The 17,433-nt window shown below is 50.6% G+C and overlaps 1 protein-coding gene across 1 annotated transcript; it reads right to left on the bottom strand.

Moving 5' to 3' along the window:
- Positions 1–8,699: 8,699 nt before the first annotated feature.
- On the bottom strand, positions 8,700–13,949 carry LOC114783366 (peripheral myelin protein 22-like). Its single transcript, XM_028968828.1, has 5 exons — positions 13,813–13,949; positions 13,174–13,264; positions 12,996–13,089; positions 11,290–11,430; positions 8,700–10,030 (listed from the first exon to the last, which is right to left on the bottom strand). Exons 2-5 carry the CDS (start codon positions 13,249–13,251, stop codon positions 9,870–9,872), a joined length of 474 nt encoding a protein of 157 aa, XP_028824661.1. The 5' UTR covers positions 13,252–13,264; positions 13,813–13,949; the 3' UTR covers positions 8,700–9,869.
- Between the last annotated feature and the right edge of the window lie 3,484 nt (positions 13,950–17,433).

The raw sequence follows: 17,433 nt of genomic DNA on the forward strand, positions 1-17,433 counted from the left end.
GTCTGGATGTTGTGTGTGTGTGTGTGTGTGTGTGTTTACGTGTAGTTGACGCCATGATGCCCCGCCCTGGTGGAGTATTAAATAACCTGACAAATCTGTTATTGGGGATTCAATAGAAGAAACAGACACAACATGATATGCTTGATGATAAGAGCACATACACACACACACACACATACACACACAAAACACCTGATATCCTGAGTCTCACTAGAAAATCTGGCAGATAAGACCAGTGACTCAATGACCATAAAGAGAAATACACCCTGATACACACACACTGTGCGATGAATACTTTTTTCTTTTATTCTGCCCTGATCAAAGTGTGTGTGTGTATGTGTGTGTGTGTGTATGTGAGTGTATGTGTGTGTGTGTGTGTGTGTGTGTGTGTGTATGTGTGCGTTTGTGTGTACGTGTGGGCGTGTGCGTGTGTGTGTGTGTGTATGTGTGCGTTTGTGTGCACGTGTGTGTGTGTGTGTGCGTTTTGTGCATGCATGTGTGTGTGTGTTTGTGTGTATGTGTGCGTGTGTGTGTGTGTGTATGTGTGCGTTTGTGTGCACGTGTGTGTGTGCGTTTTGTGCATGCATGTGTGTGTGTGTTTGTGTGTATGTGTGTGTGTGTGTGTGTGTGTGTGTGTGCGTGTGTGTGCGTGTGTGTGTGTAGATGGAGAAAATGAAAGTCTGAGGTCATGGTGTCATGAAATCTGTGAACCGCTCTGAAGAATGATGTCATCTTGGCTCATTCTTTCCTCTCCTCCTCCGTGTGTGTTAACTGTGCACTGAAACTATAATAAAATTGTGGTTCCCTTGTTTATTCACTTCAATTCAGAATTGAATTACGACTTGAAATAAATTAATTACCCTCTGAACTTCAGGAGTCTTCATGAAGTTGCCATGAAGTAAACATTTTAAATCCAGCGTTGTGGTAGTAGCCTAGTAACACACTCGCCTACGAACCAGAAGACCCAGGTTCAAACCCCACTTACTACCATCGTGTCCCTGAGCAAGATGTCCAGATCACTCTGGAGAAGGCCGTCTGGTAAATGATGTAAATTATTAAAGCATAGTTTTATTTATTTTGTTCCTCTGGAGAATATACATATTCTCATCATTTGGAATAGTGAAAGTGTGTTCCTTACCAGGCCTCCTCACCACCCAACATCTTCCTCCGGTCCACCTGTATCACGTGATGGACACCTGGGAGTCTGTGACAGCTGGACGTCCGGGGTCCTCATTATCTGCCCTAAAGCCCCAACAGAAACCCGAGCTGCCCGGCGCCGCCACAGCGACGTAACCCCCATCCCAGTTCCCCCGGAGCCCCCGGCATTACCGCGGCTCTGTTAACTCTGTCCAGACTCCGTCGTAAAAAAGACGGGAGTCGAGTTAAGTCCTGTGGGGTCTACATGGAAGTCCACCTCCAGACACGTGACCACGCCCGCTCGGAACCGGAACGTGCTGGTTGGTTGGTCCGGGCTGAGATCTTGAAATGTCAACGTGGTGAACAACAGGGCAAGTTCTCCCTGGAACCGTCCCCTCAGACGCCCATTCATGTTCAAAGTCAGGATTATCCGCCCGTCCCCGCCCGTCCCTTCAAACAGAACAGTCCACAGATGGCCAGGAAATTGGGGTTCTGGGTGTCAGAGATGTGCAGATATTCTGGCCCCGCCCCCACTCAGTAAAATGTCAATGTCGGTAAAAAAAATAATCCGACTCTGTACTGAAAACAACAGAGCTGCAAGAGAACCGCAGTGGGGAACCGGTGGGCTTCTGACCGGGCCTCGTTTTCCCCTCCGTCGCTGTGATGTGTCTCATGTTTTACGTTATTAGAAGAAAGTGTCCGTCTGAGGAGGAACCACCTCCGTGGGTTCTTGTATAGTTCCCCCATCCTCCGAACCTCCATGAAAGCCCCCAGTCTCATGATCTAGAATAACTGATAGTAAATTGAAACGAACACGTTCGGAGAACCGTTTGATTTGTCAGTCAGCTGTTTCTGCTGTTAAATTAAAAGAACGGCGTGCTTCCCAGTAATAAACGTAGACGTTTCATCCCCCCGGTGGTAATTAATGGCAAAGTAGCTAATAATTAAATGTCACTGCGGACAAATGACTTGCTAATTACCGCTCTCGCCGTTTAGCTCATTACAGATGAACGGAATCTGCATGATTCATTATGCATTCGTGCGCCCTGTTACTGTACCACCAGATCTAAGGAACCGGCCAGAGCTTCTGGCTCCTTTTCTTACCAGATTTCTCCTTAAATTGTAAAAAGGCTCCAGATGTAAAAAATTCAGTTCTGTACGTTCCAGATCAGATTCGTGCTTTTTGTTGTTCTGCAGGTTATTTTGCCGTGCAATCCACAGCCAGCCAGATGAAAATGTCATCAGCAAGCTGCGTTCTGCATGGCGCTGCCATGATGTTCTGCAGCTCCAGCAGCAGGCCTGTTATGAACCACCTGATGGCACCGGCAGATCGAAGCTCGGAGACCTGAACCCCCGGTGAGTGGGGGGCTTAAACACCATCCAAATTAATGCTGCAGCTTATCTGTTAATGTCTGCAGAGACCCCGCCCCCTTTCTTCGAAAGCGGAGCTCGTGATTGGCTTGCATTAGTACTGCAGGAGTTAAACAAAGGACAAGTGGTTGAAGATGAGCGTGTTAAGTAGCGATTTATATTTACATTTACAGCATTTACCAGACGTCCAGAGCGCCTTACAGTCAGTAGTTACAGGGACAGTCCCCCCTGGAGACACTCAGGGTTAAGTGTCCTGCTCAGGGACGCGATGGTAGTAAGTGGGGTTTGAACCTGGGTCTTCTGGTTCACAGGCGAGTGTGTTACTAGGCTACTACCACCCGATTTATCCCCAAACCTGCTGTACAAACACACTCACAGACTGGAGACAGGCGTCCCTCGTCCCACATCCATCGCCTCTGCTGCCGTCACATTTTCCTACATTAGCCTGAGTAAATATGTCCACCGATAATTAACCTCGACCCCCCGCCCACGTCACCAGTTCCTCACCGGTCCATTACGTTAAAATATTCCGGAAAATAACGACAAAAATGACTCGAGTCTTCAGTCTCAGAACTGATTCCGATTCAGAATCTGACGATTCCAGCTGCCAATCACTCCACCCTGCCTCCATCACTCCTCACAGAAAGGCACAATGGTCCCTGGCTGGAGAAGGGGCGGAGCCTCCTTCCTGCCTTTATGTGGAGGTTGACAGCGGCCTGAATGCCGGGTCCCGGAGCGGGTGTGTAGGTGAGGACCGCGCCGCATTCAGCCCTTTGTTGGGCCGGGTGGGCTGTGAGCAGGAAGCTTTTTCATGTGCACTGGTCTGTGATGGAACTTCTTCAGGTCTTTTCACTGCAATTCAGGATGGATGGATGGATGGATGGACGTGATGGAAAGGAAGGACTGTGTGTGTGTGTGTATGTGTGTAAAGTCAGGCATCAATACAGAAACCCGTCCACCTTCATTAGAACCAACGGGGTTAATCCGCTCTTTAGAGGTCAGTCATTAACCCGGCGACATTCCCATTCATTCCCAATCCAAATCTGTCACCGATCCCACAGACGTGGTCCGATCATCAAACGCTCCCGCTCACCGATCTTCACACTCACCGCTTCGTCCGGGATCTCTACTTTCTCATGGTTCTAATGGGTGTGTGAGTGATGGGGTTCTAAATTCATATGTTTTTAAATCAGCGTATTGCTGGAAAACCGCAGAAAATCCCTCATCATTGTCCAGGTTGGAACCAAGGGCCTGATCCCCAGCTGAGAGCTGAGAGCAGAAACAAAGGCTTTTACGGCCACTAATGACCAACTCCTCACCGGCCACTTGTCCCTTTGTCTCGTGTTCCCCCTCAAGAACCTTAAGAACTGGTGTCAGATTAGGGCACCTGTGGTCTTTCACTGCGCATTTCCATCCCAATGAGCCTTCAGGCTTTTAATGACACTTTCCCTGCTTTCACTCGTCCTCCTCCTTAAAGAACCCTGAGGAACACTGAGGAACAGCGAGGTTCCGCATTACAAAGGACTGCAAACAGATTGTGGGAGAGGCACGAACCCGGCTAATGTTACAGCGCCGGGTTCCCTCTGTTGCACAAAGCCGCATGAACTGAACAGGGTTCTCGGTGGTTCCAGTTCTGGGCCTCGCTGACCACCACACAGAACTCTGCAAGAACCACGCAGCAACACTTTTAACATTGTGACACTTACTACAATTGTGTCCCTGAGCAGGACACTTAACCCTGAGTGTATCCAGGGGGGACTGTCCCTGTCACTACTGATTGTAATTCGCTCTGGATAAGGACGTCTGGTAAATGCTGTAAATGTAGATATCGTATAGGATGTGTATGTGTGTATGTGTGTGTGTGTGTGTGTGTCTGCATGCAAGTTACATTTGAAATTACTTCTTTTCCATTCAATGACGTTCTCTCCGTGATTTTAGTACATCATGTGACCTGTAAATGGCAATTTTTGGGACTTTTTATTTGTGCAGTTTGATGCGGTACAGGACCGTCACTGTGGGGGTCATGACCACATGCTGAGGGGACAGCTGGCAGTCAGGAGAGAGGACAGGGTGATCTCTGATGACGTCCTCTGTCAAGCCCTCCACCCGCGCCGCTACCAATTGCTCCCACGACGCCTTCCTCCTCCATATCTATCAGCATAGAAAAAGAAGGTTCTGCTGCCACAAGAACCTCCAGCGTCCTGGTCCATCCCAGACTCCTGGGTGTGCAATTTGCCTCCTGTACCTGCAGGCCATGTGAGGGGCGGGGCAGCTGGGACTGGAGGGGCTTGGACCTCCCTCAGGGCAAAGGGGGTGTGGTGTGTCTGAACAGGGTTCTACTGTCAATCAGTGATGAATTAACTCAATTAACGATATGTCTGAGGTCAAAGTTCATTTTCTTCCTCTTCCTCTGATGCAGCTGGAGATTTGACACCAGGACCACGGTGATCTGATGTCATGATGAGACCACCTGGAGACCATCACCTAGAGAACATAATCTGGAGACCCTAATCTCCTTCTCAGCCCTCACCTCACTTAAATCCTTCCTTCTGTTTATCAAAAAATTAAATGATAAATTACACATTCAAACGCTTATTATTATAAATATGTGAGTGTTTGTGCATCTTCTGCAGTCCCACACCTCACCTCCATTTTCTCAGGGCAGCGCAGCTCCTGACTTTAAATCCAGCAAACGGGGTCAAGTTCTCACCTCAGATGCTGCTGAGATCTGAGCCGATTCGTGACAGTTCAGACTCTGACCTACAGAAAATAGTTTCTTTCATACATATCACAAAACTAGAAGGAACCTCCCAGATAGTTTCTGATTACTACTGAAGATCTGACCAATAATAATCCATACATGTACGTATAATAATAATATCCATAAATCTTCATCTCTCGCCGATTCTTCGCGCTGTTTCGTGTACGTAAAGAACCGGCGTGTGCCGGTCCACAGTCGCTTCCATCTCTGCACAAAGAGCCCCATTAAGTCAAGGGTGGTGTTAGGGTGGAGGTGTGGGAGATCTTACTGGGTTGGAGTGGAGCCGGGCGGCGTTCCGAGGGCGACCGCCGCGTCTGGTTTGTTTTGGATGCCGCCGCGTGTTCCATTAGGGAACAATGGCCTCTTACATTGTGCTGCGAGCGAGAGCGCCGCTAATAACACCATCCTCCTCCTCCGCGTCTCCAGATGGTTTAGAACTTGCTGGGGCGACCCCTCGCTGCATCGCTGACCCAGATGCTGTCCAGATGCGGGTCAGTGGTGGGGTTCAGGGGTCCGCCTGGCGGTTTTTATGGAGTACGAACGCTGAACCTCAGAGATTTATTCACCTCCAGTCCAGTCTCCATAAACTCTGCTCGGACCCAACAATTCACCAAACAGATGGAGGACCGAGAAGCAGAGCAAGAGACGGCCACCACTTGACCTGACGGTGTCCCGGCTTCTCCTTTAAAAACTCATCAGCGTTTCATTACTGTCCTTCTGGCAAAAGCTTCTTATCTCATCTGTATCATCAGAAACAGCAGCCAAGTTCCTCTGTACATAAAACATGCGAAATGAACAACTTTTAAGAAGGTAAATGACACCTGAACATGTCCATGCAGGAGCCCCGCCCCCGGGGCCGGGGCCCGGTACAATCTTTTTTCCACATCATCTCTGCGTTTTCTCTCAGTCAGTACATCCCAACCCATTTCGGCTGTACTATTACCGTGACTGCGGTTCTGAATACAGCACATCCGAACCACTTAAAGGTTCATTGTTAGGAAACAAATGGTCGTTAGCTGGGCGGGGCTTGTGCTGGAATGAGGAACCACGTGACAGAGGGAACTGTGGAAATCCTGTCTGTGTCTGGTACTGAAACTGATACTGTGTGCATGCGTGTGTGTGCGTGCATGCATGCGTGTATGTGTGTGTGTGTGTGTGTGTGTGTGCATGCGTGCATATGTGTGTGTGCGTGCGTGCATGTGCGTGCATGCATGCGTGTGTGTATGTGTGCGTGTAAATGTGCGTGCATGCGTGTGTGTCTGTCTGTGTGTGTGTGTGTGTGCATGCTTGTGTGTGTGTGCACGCGCGCATGCATGCGTGTATGCACGTGTGTGTGTGTGTGTGTGCATGCGTGCATGTACATACATGTGTGTGCATGCATTCGTGAGTGCATGCATGTGTGCGTGTGTGTGTGTACGCGTGTGTGCGAGCCCATGATGCCCCCTTTGTTCCGTGGTGGCCGTGACAGCGTAACCAAGTCCATTATCCAGACACGTGACCCATCATCACAGCGGCGCTCATCGCTCGTCCTGCCCTGCAGATTAATGCTGATTGGCTTTTTATTCCTCCCTTGATTGGGTTTACTAATCAACGCTTCATTAATTCTCTTCTCATCCTCCTCATTTCTCTTAACGTTGCTGCGGAAATAAAAATGATACCGTACGGCCGCCCCAGACACGGGATAAATCAGCCTGATAGGCATCTTAATGTGGACCCCGCCCTGCAGCCCCGCCCTCCCGTCCAGGCGGATACCGGGGGCTTCTGGGGAGAATCATCATTACCTGTTCAACAGTGAAGAACGGCACCTTCATCATACCCAGCTGTCGGAAGGTAGGCGGGGCTGGGTGGAGGTTCCCTGGGGGTGGAGCTGTGTGTTGAATGAAAGAACTTTCATCTCTGGTTCTTCATCACCCCTGATCATGTGACCTTGATTTTACCAGCAGCAGAAGGAATACGAGAACGGCCGAGTTCTGATTGGTGGATGAGAGCGGCGAGTTTGTTCGCTCACGCCAGCCGAACACCATGATGGACCGTCCAGGGTGCGGCGGCCTTGACCCCACAGGCCTGACACCGCGGGGGTCTGTCTGTGTCCCCGGTGCCAAATAATAAGTCTTTGGCCGAGTTAAAGAAACGAGTTTTATCTACTGTGACCCTGAGTAACGGGGTTCGGGGGCGAAGCTGCGAGCCGCACTGAGGTTACGACCCGGACCCCGTGGGTGGAGGATCGGGTTTAAAACCAGTGCAGCCGCCCACTGGGGTTTGTGGGAAGGTGGGGCATCTTACCCAGGGTCACCTTTGAAGAGTCTGTCTGTGTCTGTGTGTGTGTGTGTGTGTGTGTGTGTGTGTGTGTGAACTCCTAATCTGACGCAGCTGCTCTTTGCTGCCCCTTCACCTCCCTGTCTCACGATTTCAAAATGAACATTTTAAAAATGATTAAAGCTGCGCGTGACTCCGCCCTGGCGATGCGCTGCACTGATGATGGCAAGCAGATGGCGCCGGGCCCCCAAATAAAGAGACATTTGCATTTCATGAGCCGTAATTAGGTCTGCGGCCCGGACTCGGTCCATCACGAGATACGAGGGGGCGCGGTCTCCCCTCTGGCTGCAATCTCGTGCTCGACCCATTCAATCATCATCACCATCACCTGCACACGAGACTCCACCCACCCGAGCACCGCTGATGGACGTGACGTGAGGGGCGTGTCGGAAGTGGTGGTAGCCTGGCGGGTAACACACTCACCTATGAACCAGAAGACCCAGGTTCAAACCCCACCTACTACCATCATGTACCTGAGCAAGACACTTAACCCTGAGTGTCTCCAGGGGGGGGACTGTCCCTGTAACTACTGATTGTAAGGGTGGTGGGGTACTGAAAGTAGGGTGGTAGTAACCTAGCGGGTAACACACTCGACCATGAACCAGAAAACCCAGGTTCAAACCCCACTTACAACCATCGTGTCCCTGAGCAAGACACTTAACCCTGAGTGTCTCCAGGGGGGGACTGTCCCTGTAACTACTGACTGTTAGTCGCTCTGGATAAGGGCGTCTGATAAACGCTGTAAATGTAAAAGTAAATGGAAGTGCCTCCATGCCACTTTTTTCAGTGTGAAGAATAAAGATTTATTTCTAGGCTGAAATCCCAATCTTCCAACCTGCACTTTACATTTTAATAAGAGTGCAGAGGGGCGCAAATACTGGAAGAATTTGTGGGTAACTGCAGGTTATACTTCCTGGATTTGGAAGGTTTGTCCACAAGGTGGCGCTGAGTCCACGTGGAACACGAAGATCTCTTCATGCAAACCCTGCTGTGGCCCTTTTGATTCCATGCACTAAATTGCCATTTTTCTGTCTGTATATGATGTATGAGGTAACAGTGTGAGATGTTACTCCCCACCCAGTCCACGCTCCTTCCACAGAGACCATCCACGCACTCGCGGGGTAAGCGACGTCCTTTATTGAAAACAGGATCATTAAAATACAGCATCGTTAATGTGTCACGTAAAGCAGCTGTACATGGAGAGGAACACAAGAACACAAGCATCCGCGTCTTCATCAGAGTCTCAGTCTCTTCCGACCGCCCGATACTGCCGTTATCAGAGATGCGTCATGCATTTACAGTCAAAAGAATCATAAAAATCATCATAATAATCCTTCATTTTCCAGCCTAAACAACACGCTGGTGGACCTGACCTCTTCCTGGGGACTCTCATCCATCTTCCACGCCGTTCCACCACATCACCTTCACGTCGGTGGTCAAATCATATCACTTAACATCATAAAACAATGATAACAATGAAAACAACTGGCAGAAACAGAGATGAGATTTTCCTGTGTGTTGATTAGGATGAATTATGATGGATGAAGGAGGCAGATGTTGCACCACATTACATTTCAAGTACGAGTTACAGAAGATTAAAGCGCTGTCCCTGTCTCCAGTATGATGAATATTCAGTAGAAGGCGGGGCTTGTGCGTGGTAATGCCCATTTCGCAGACAGGGGGCGTGGTTTTCCACGAACGCAGTGTGGTGTGGTTGACGTTTACATTTCATTCGTATTAATCCAAATAAAAAAGGAAACTCTTTGGTTAGCCAAGCTCCATGGCGAACGTACACGTTATTTAAACCTCGCTCAGCCTCAGGAATGGTAATTACATAGCACCATTTTTTAGAGAATAAAAAAAAAATCCAAGATAAAACGAGATAAAGACCCACAGCGCCGGTGATCCGACGCCCGGGCGTCCGGCAAAGCTGCTGCTTTATCGCAAAACTCTACACATGCACTCGGTTATTAAAAATAAAAAGTAAACGCGCAAAATGGCTAGTTATGTCACCACAACCTCGACGCACATTTGAAGTGTTTAATCGGCTGTTTCTGGAGCAACAAAATACTATGTACATACATGTAAAAAGTGTTATAAATAGGTTTTAAACCATCGGTAGTATTTACATCCTCAGTCGTGGCGTGGGGGCGTGGTCTGAACCGCCCCTCGCTGCAGCTGTGACTCAGGGCGTCTGTCGGAGGGGGGCGCTTTGGCTCGACAGCTTAGTTATCTGAGAGGAGGGGGACCGGTGTGGGGAGAGGCGTGGCGGGGGGCGGGGCTCTCATTCGCGCTTTCTTAAGATGATGTAGATGAGTCCGCTGATTAGAGCCAACGGGAACGCCACCCAGGCCAGGATGTAGGCGAAGCCGTAGGATTCGCTCTGCGGGACCCAGGTGGGGCTCATGACGGTGTAGATGATGGCTCCACTCATGACGAACAGACCTGTGGAGGAAGAGGAGGTTGCTTTTAAATCCGCTGTTGAAGCTCCCCTGACATGAAAATGTGACTTTGTGAGATGATTTGACATTAATACGAGTTCCTCCAGCCTGTCGGTGGTCCTGCAGTGGCTAGAAATGGAGATCAGTCTAAAGAGTGTTTGGTTATTCTGCTTCACCGTTCAGAGAGCAGCAGCTCAGAAGGTCAGATCTGGAATTTGTCCCCTTATGACGTCATAAGGGGAAAGGTCACCTCCCCTTTCTTGTGCTTTTTCCCGCCCCTCCCCTAAAACATGATCTCCACCGACCGTCATGGCTTCCAAACGTGTGCAGCATTGCAGTTTCTCAGTGTTTCGATGTAAAATGAGCACAAATGTATTTTTTTTTTGTTCCGTCACGCGAGACTCGACTTCCTGTCTGTACCAACCATTGTGGTTGGTGGATGGTGTTGATGATGTCATTTCAGACGGTGAAACATTACAGACGGTGAAACGGTGCATCCTGGGAAATCTCGTTGACCTGAAAATGTCTGGGAAATCTTAATTGACCTGAAAATGTCTGTCGGATTCCTTCTGATTTAGGAAGTTTGGATCCAGTCATCTCTCTGCTGGAGAAGTCTGAGCATCTCCTACAGCATGCTTCTGGCCATTTCTTCCTGTCCCCAGATGACCCCACGGTGACCTGCTGTCAGGACACCCTCCCTCGTGACAAGGCACGTTCTGATGCCCGCTGCATTTCTGGCCAACCCTGACCTTCGCGCCCGTGGCAGAGACTCTCTGTTTTGGCGCCAGGGCCGTGGGCATCTCCTCTATCTGCCATTGTGCTGCCGACGCCCTCAACCTCCTCAGGCCTCCTGACTCACGTCTGCTGACGGCGAGGCTTCACGATAGGAGGCACAAGGGCCCGGCTCCGGCAGAAAGGGCACCATCAGAGCGGCAGGCGACAATAAGCCACATAGATCAGGTAACGGAACCAACAGGCCAGATCTGATGGCATGAACAGTCGTTACGTCTGAGAATAATCTAATCAGCAGCGGATCGGCGTTCCGGCTGGAGATGAAGTTCCTCGCTCTCTGGGAACAGGATCTGTTTTCAATGCTCATTTCTGCTTGTACGTTCCTTAATGGTTCTTTAGATCGACCGAGCGTTTTTTATTTTTTTAAATGAGTCCCTGGTTGTGGGTTCCCTGTAATGAAGCTCCAATGACAGAAACCAATCACATTTCTAGTTATGTTCCGCTCTAGAGTACAGAACTCTGGACACTTACTGGCAAGGATCTGGAAGACTCCGGTGAGGAAGAAGCGGCCGCCCTTCTGAAGAGTGAAGAGCTGGCAGAAGAAGAGGAAGAGCGAGATGAAGCTGAAGATGATGGACAGGATCATGGGGGCCTGCACTGCCTGGATCCATTCTAGAACAGATAGAACAGGCAGGGGTGTAACTGAGAGGAAGAACACAGGTCCCACCAGGACATGGTTCTAGATCCCAGAGCCTGGTTCTAACAGCACTGGCCCTTTAAGAGGGATTTAGTCTCAGACTAAACTTCGTACGCGTCCCCATCCGCCAGGTTCTAGCGTTCTATCAGGGGACGTTTTAATGGGACTTTGGTAATGGAGTGGGGGTGGGTGGGGGTATATCCTGTTTCTGAAAGCTCCTGAGCTCTAAGTGCTGCACCACTCACACCCGCATCGATCCTCCACCCCGTCCACCGTGCCCCACCTGCCATTTACCTGCATAAGAGCTCGGAAGGAGCTGATGTTTCCCCGTTAACGCCGGAAGTCATGCACCGGGGAATTGGACTAAATGGGAAAAGGGAGGAGCTTCCTGGTGCATCGGACACGCCCGTCTCCGTCCTCGCATTAGTAAGCCGTGCATTACAAACGCGAGGGCTGCGGAGTGTATTTTACACCGACGTTCCGGTGAGGGTCGGGGGATTTTATGTCGCTCGGGAACGTGGAACATTTCAGCCGATAAAATCCTGATTAGCTCCGGCTAGATGATGCGTTTCTCGACTAAACGACCATTTTTGTTCACTGCTCAACTTCTGCCTCCTGAGCGTAGATTTCGGCATGTTCCGTCCCCCCCGCTCCCTCTCGCCACGCGGTATTCCGAACTCGTCCACTATGTCTATTTCTTGTTCGGGAGTCATGCGGGAGGCCTCAGGTTTCCTCCCCTCACGCCCCTGCGCCCTCTCATGTTCCTCCACCCGGACCATCTACTCAGCAGGACGAGGAACCTCCTGCTGCACACCGTTCCTCGGTTCCTTACGTTTATACTCAAGTACCAAATCAGACGAAACGAGACAAACGTGGAACTCAGCACAGGCCAGGAGCAGCATTCATCTGGATAAAACCCCTCATCCGCCCGTATCCTGTTTCACACCTCTGCTGTGGAAAAATACTCCAATTCTGATCTTACTTTGTGGAGGCGGTGGAACAATAAATGAGTCTGCAATCGCGTGGACTTTTAGCTCCTTTTAGCGTTTCTCCAAATTCACTGTTTGTGTCATAGAGGGAATGTGTCAAAATTGCATAATACATATTACATGTCACCGTATTGATCAATAAGGAAGTGGCCCCGTAATCGGAAGGTTGCCGGTTCGAATCCCGGTCTGCCAAGGTGCCACAGAGGTCCCCTGGATGAAGGTCCCGTCCCCACACGCTGCTCACCATGGGTGACGGTTAAATGCAGCGGACACGTTTCACCGCTGCAGTGTTCCTCTGCACGTTAGAACCGAGGCCCCGCCCCCCTGCAGCTGTTCCTACTCTGGTTTGTTAATGACCTTGCTGGTGACGTAACTTGATCCCCGCGCAGGGCGGCGACACTCGAAATGCCTCGCGTAGCCCCACCCTGATCTGAGCAGGGGCCGCAGAACACAGGCGGGACTATTTATACTGAGCTGGGCAGGGGCCACATTCTCGGCCCTAGATGGCAGAGAGGGGGCCCGCCGGGCCGGGCTGTCAGCGCCTGCCCTACCTCCGGTGAAGGCCGTCTCGCAGTGGTACCCGCTGGCGGAGGAGGAGCAGTTGGTCCAGAGGTCCGAGGTGTACTCGCGTCCTACCGACCAGGCCTGTAACACACACACACACACACACGGCACCGTTACCGCCGCACCGAGCCGCTCCGCTTGGGGCGGGGGTCAGAGGTCACTCACGCTGACGATGGTCGACACGAACAGCAGGACCAGGGCTGCGATGTGCAGCACGATGATTCCCAGCAGCAGGAGCAGCATTTTCCACCGGTTCCTACCGAGAACGTCACACATGTTGAGCGTCGGAGTCGTGGCCGCGGGAATGCTGGGTGTGTCGCCGATATTCCGGCCTCTTCCCTAACCTTATCAGCGGTGTGTGTGTGTGTGTGTGGTTCATTTAAAGTGAACAGCGCCATGAGGGCGCATGCATCGTCTGCTTCTGCTTAATCCGTACACATTTCCATGGAAATTAACATTTTATGGAAAAGCGACTACCGTTCCTCAGATACAATGCTGCTATTCACACACACACACACACACACGCACACATGCACACACACCACTAACATCCATTCACATTTCTAGAAGAAAATGCCTGCATGGAAATCACAAGTACATTTTATAAAGTGCAGATTTGGATTAAAAGTCAGATTTTCCTCATTGGACCCAATGCAACTGCAGGGTCTCTCGCCCTCGCCCTCGCTCCCCTCTCTCTCTTTCGAACCCTCTGCGTGCCAAAAAAAACCTTTCTGTTTCCTTCCCTCCGTTCGGGTGAACAGCAGTAAAATCCGCCGCTGTTCCGTTACCAGACGGCCAACTTACTGCTCGGAGTGAAAATAATCCCACAGGAGTTCTGGAAGCGTCGGTCCCGGCTTCTCCCTCTTCCAGGCGCAGCTCCGTCCGACTGAACTGAGGTCAGCGGCTGGGCTGCAGCTATAAAAACGTAGCCCTGCCCCCTCTCCCCCCGGCACGGTGCGGAACCGGCGGGAAGGCCTGGGCATTCCAGGGATTTAACCCCCCGTCCCTCCTCACTTCACTTTCACCTGTCCGCTCACAGGCTCCTCCATACCAAATCAGAACGTCCCTGCCAATATTTGACACCTTTTACTTGTCCTCTTCGTCCCTCCCCCGCTCGTCCTGCAGTGGCGGTAAAATGTGAGATATGTGGAAGGTGGGTGAGACGTGCGGCGAGGACGAGGTCGTGCTCCTCCGGGATTCTGCCTCGAAAACGGAGGCGTGACGCTGACGTCTGCATCAGTGAAAACGGGGCCCTCTTCTGAACCCACTCGAACCCCTGCAGTGGACATACGGTGCGTCTCGCCTGCCGGGACCGGGAGCATCAACACACACAACTCTACACACACTCATTCTACACAAACTCATTACATTTACGCCATTTACCAGACGTCCTTATCCAGAGCGACTTGCAGTCAGTAGTTACAGGGACAGTCCCCCCCTGGAGACACTCAGGGTTAAGTGTCCTGCTTTTTGGCCTAGCGGTTAAGGAAGCGACCCCGTAATCAGAAGGTTGCCGGTTCGAATCCCGAGCCGCCAAGGTGCCACTGAGGTGCCACTGAGCAAAGCACCGTCCCCACACACTGCTCCCCGGGCGCCTGTCATGGTGCCCACTGCTCACTCAGGGTGATGGGATAAATGCAGAGGACAAATTTCACTGTGTGCACCGTGTGCTGTGCTGCTGTGTATCACATGTGACAATCACTTCACTTTGAACTTTCCCTGTGCAGGGACACGATGGTAGTAAGTGGGGTTTGAACCTGGGTCTTCTGGTTTGTAGGCGAGTGTGTTACCCGCTAGGCTACTACCAGCCGCTCGACACGTGAAGCGAAACCTGGCGGCGGGCCGACTCTTCCATCCCTGGCGGGATCACGCTAGTCCCTTATATGCCAATGTTTGTACAAGGTGGGGGTGTGTGTGTGTGTGTGTGTGTGTGTGTGTGGTGTGTGGGGGTGGGTGGCCGAACGATGTGCCAACAGCAGGCAGGTGTCGAATTTACTCAGCTGAGAGAGCAGTGAGTGTGAGCACCACCCCGGCGTGACGTCAACATGTTCAGGTTCTGATGCCCTGGACACATTTTGGATGCAGACAGGACAGATAATATTAGTATTGAGTGTGTGTGTGTGTGTGTGTGCTCTCCTCTCAAGCTCCTCCACCTCTTACTCCAGGTTCTGAACCAGACTGGGTTCCTCCACCATGACACGGGACCCGTCCATCCTCCAGCAGAGACAGGGACGGAGAAGGGACCTTTCATTTCGGGCCACGTCTGTCAGCGTCTGTTCATTAAGTCGTGGTGGAGCACAGAGACCGACCACAACCTACAACGACACACATACCGCGTTCATAATCTGGACAAACATGTTCATAGAACATGACAGATATAAGTGTAACATAGATCCTGCTAACTTGGAAAAAAATTCCCCGAGCTACAATTAACCAGCCTTTAATAGAAAAGTCCTACTTATACCAGGAGCGGCAACTAATCACAACTCGCAATAAATCCCACTGATTGGCCAGCTCGTTTTAGTACATTTGCATAAATGGATTTGATTGGCTGCTATTTGATCTGCGCTTCAACAAGTTCAACATCTTCCATTTTTCTTCCTCAAGCAAACGCAAAGTGACACAATTCAGTTGGGTAGCTCGTGATTAAGAAGCACCTCCATGGACACCTGTGTGCAACCGGAACGTTGTGGCCTGAATTTTTAACCAAACATTTATAATGTTTGACACCCCCAATTTATTTAGAAATGCAACATATTGACATACAGTAGAGGCCAGAAGTTTGGACACCTTCTCATTCAACGTGTTTATCTTCATGACCATTTACGTTGGTAGATTCTCACTGAAGGCATCAAAACTATGAATGAACACATGTGGAGTTCTGTACTTAACAAAAAAAGGTGAAATAAGCGAAAACATGTTTTATATTCTAGTTTCTTTGCTCTGGTTACTGCTTTACACTCTCTTGGCATTCTCTCGATGAGCTTCAAGAGGTCGTCACCTGAAATGCTTCTCCAACAGTCTTGAAGGAGTTCCCAGAGGTGTTTAGCACTTGTTGGTCCAGCTCACCCCAAACCATCTGGACTGGGTTCAGGTCCGGTGACTGTGGAGGTCAGGTCTCCACTTTTTGTTAAGTACAGAACTCCACATGTGTTCATTCATAGTTTTGATGCCTTCAGTGAGAATCTACCAACGTAAATGGTCATGAAGATAAACACGTTGAATGAGAAGGTGTCCAGACTTTTGGCCTGAACTGTATATATGAATATAGCAGTGTTTTGTGTGACAGTCTGCATCTCTGCAGTCCAACTTTTCTCTTTATGAATCCATCTCTCCAGCTTCCCTGGAGATACGGAGGTGGTGTATCATAAATAAATGAAGATGGGCTTTGGTCACATTTTGGCTGTAAATGGGAGTAAACGTTGGGATTGGAGGTGCTGCTTCCTCGAACGTGGCCTCTGGATTTTAGCATCTACTCCGGTGACGACGTCCAGATAAGGGCCGCGTGGTGGCCGTTAGGAAGTGGGGTCTTATCTGCCCGCCGCCGGGTTTCCTGCCACCTCGCTACTCGCTGGATTTAGATGGTAATGAGGAAGACGTTGTTAGAGATGTCGACCCTCATCACATCTGGTCAGCAGGAACTGACTACTGATGGACGGGCAGCAGATGGGCTGCATCTGGATGGAGAAGGTGGAGCTCTTTAGTAGAGTAAGTACGGCGTGATGTCATGATTTGCTCTCCAGTTGTCGGTTTCCTAGATTCATTGCGCCATCGTCCTGTGAGAGTTGGACCGTTTTATTCGATTAAAAGCGCGGCGGTGTCACGTTCCTGATGGACCTTCCTCCCGCTCGCATGCCTGGAGTTACGGGCGCCCCAGTTATAAATACCCTGGCTATGCGTGGCTTGTGCCGTGGATTCCAGAGTACATTCCCCTGGCGCTGGGGTGAGAGCAGGGGTCAAAGGGCGGCTGTTTTCGTCCAGAAGCCCACCGCGTGGTATGTTATGGTGGGGGTGGGGGCGCTCTAGACCTCCATCTTACCGCCAGAGAGGGACGAGGACCGGCGTCAGCGGCTTTAATCAGCACGCGGCGAGTGACGCTGGAGAACAACAGTACAGGGTTCTCCAGAGCGTCATGTACAACCGATCTGTTGAAACAGCCGATTTTTATATCTAAATCTGTCACTTTCTGCTTTATTCGAAATTCCCTCGGACCGTCTTGTTGTGTTTATAAATATTTAATGTCTCACTCTCGGCCTAACGTCCCAGATTCCCTCCGCCGGGGACAGTAAGCGGTCGGTTGGACGCCTCCGACCCGCCCTCCTCTCCATCTCCTCTACCCGACTCTGGGGGCGGAGTCGCTCCCTCACAGCATAATGAGGCATAGCTCCTCCCGCTCGTGGCTCAAACGGTAACGGATGATGGGAA

Source organism: Denticeps clupeoides, unplaced genomic scaffold, assembly GCF_900700375.1.
Source record: "Denticeps clupeoides unplaced genomic scaffold, fDenClu1.1, whole genome shotgun sequence".
Taxonomy (NCBI): Eukaryota; Metazoa; Chordata; class Actinopteri; order Clupeiformes; family Denticipitidae; genus Denticeps; species Denticeps clupeoides.

Bases quoted from the DNA above. Each gene is read 5' to 3' on its own strand.
- LOC114783366 (XM_028968828.1), bottom strand. From the start codon at position 13,251: ATGCTGCTCCTGCTGCTGGGAATCATCGTGCTGCACATCGCAGCCCTG. The intron at 13,090-13,173 runs GTGAGTGACCTC...TGTGTGTTACAG, and splicing joins TCGTGTCGACCATCGTCAGC to GCCTGGTCGGTAGGACGCGA. The intron at 10,031-11,289 runs GTAAGTGTCCAG...CTTCCTCCACAG, and splicing joins AGTCTTCCAGATCCTTGCCA to GTCTGTTCGTCATGAGTGGA.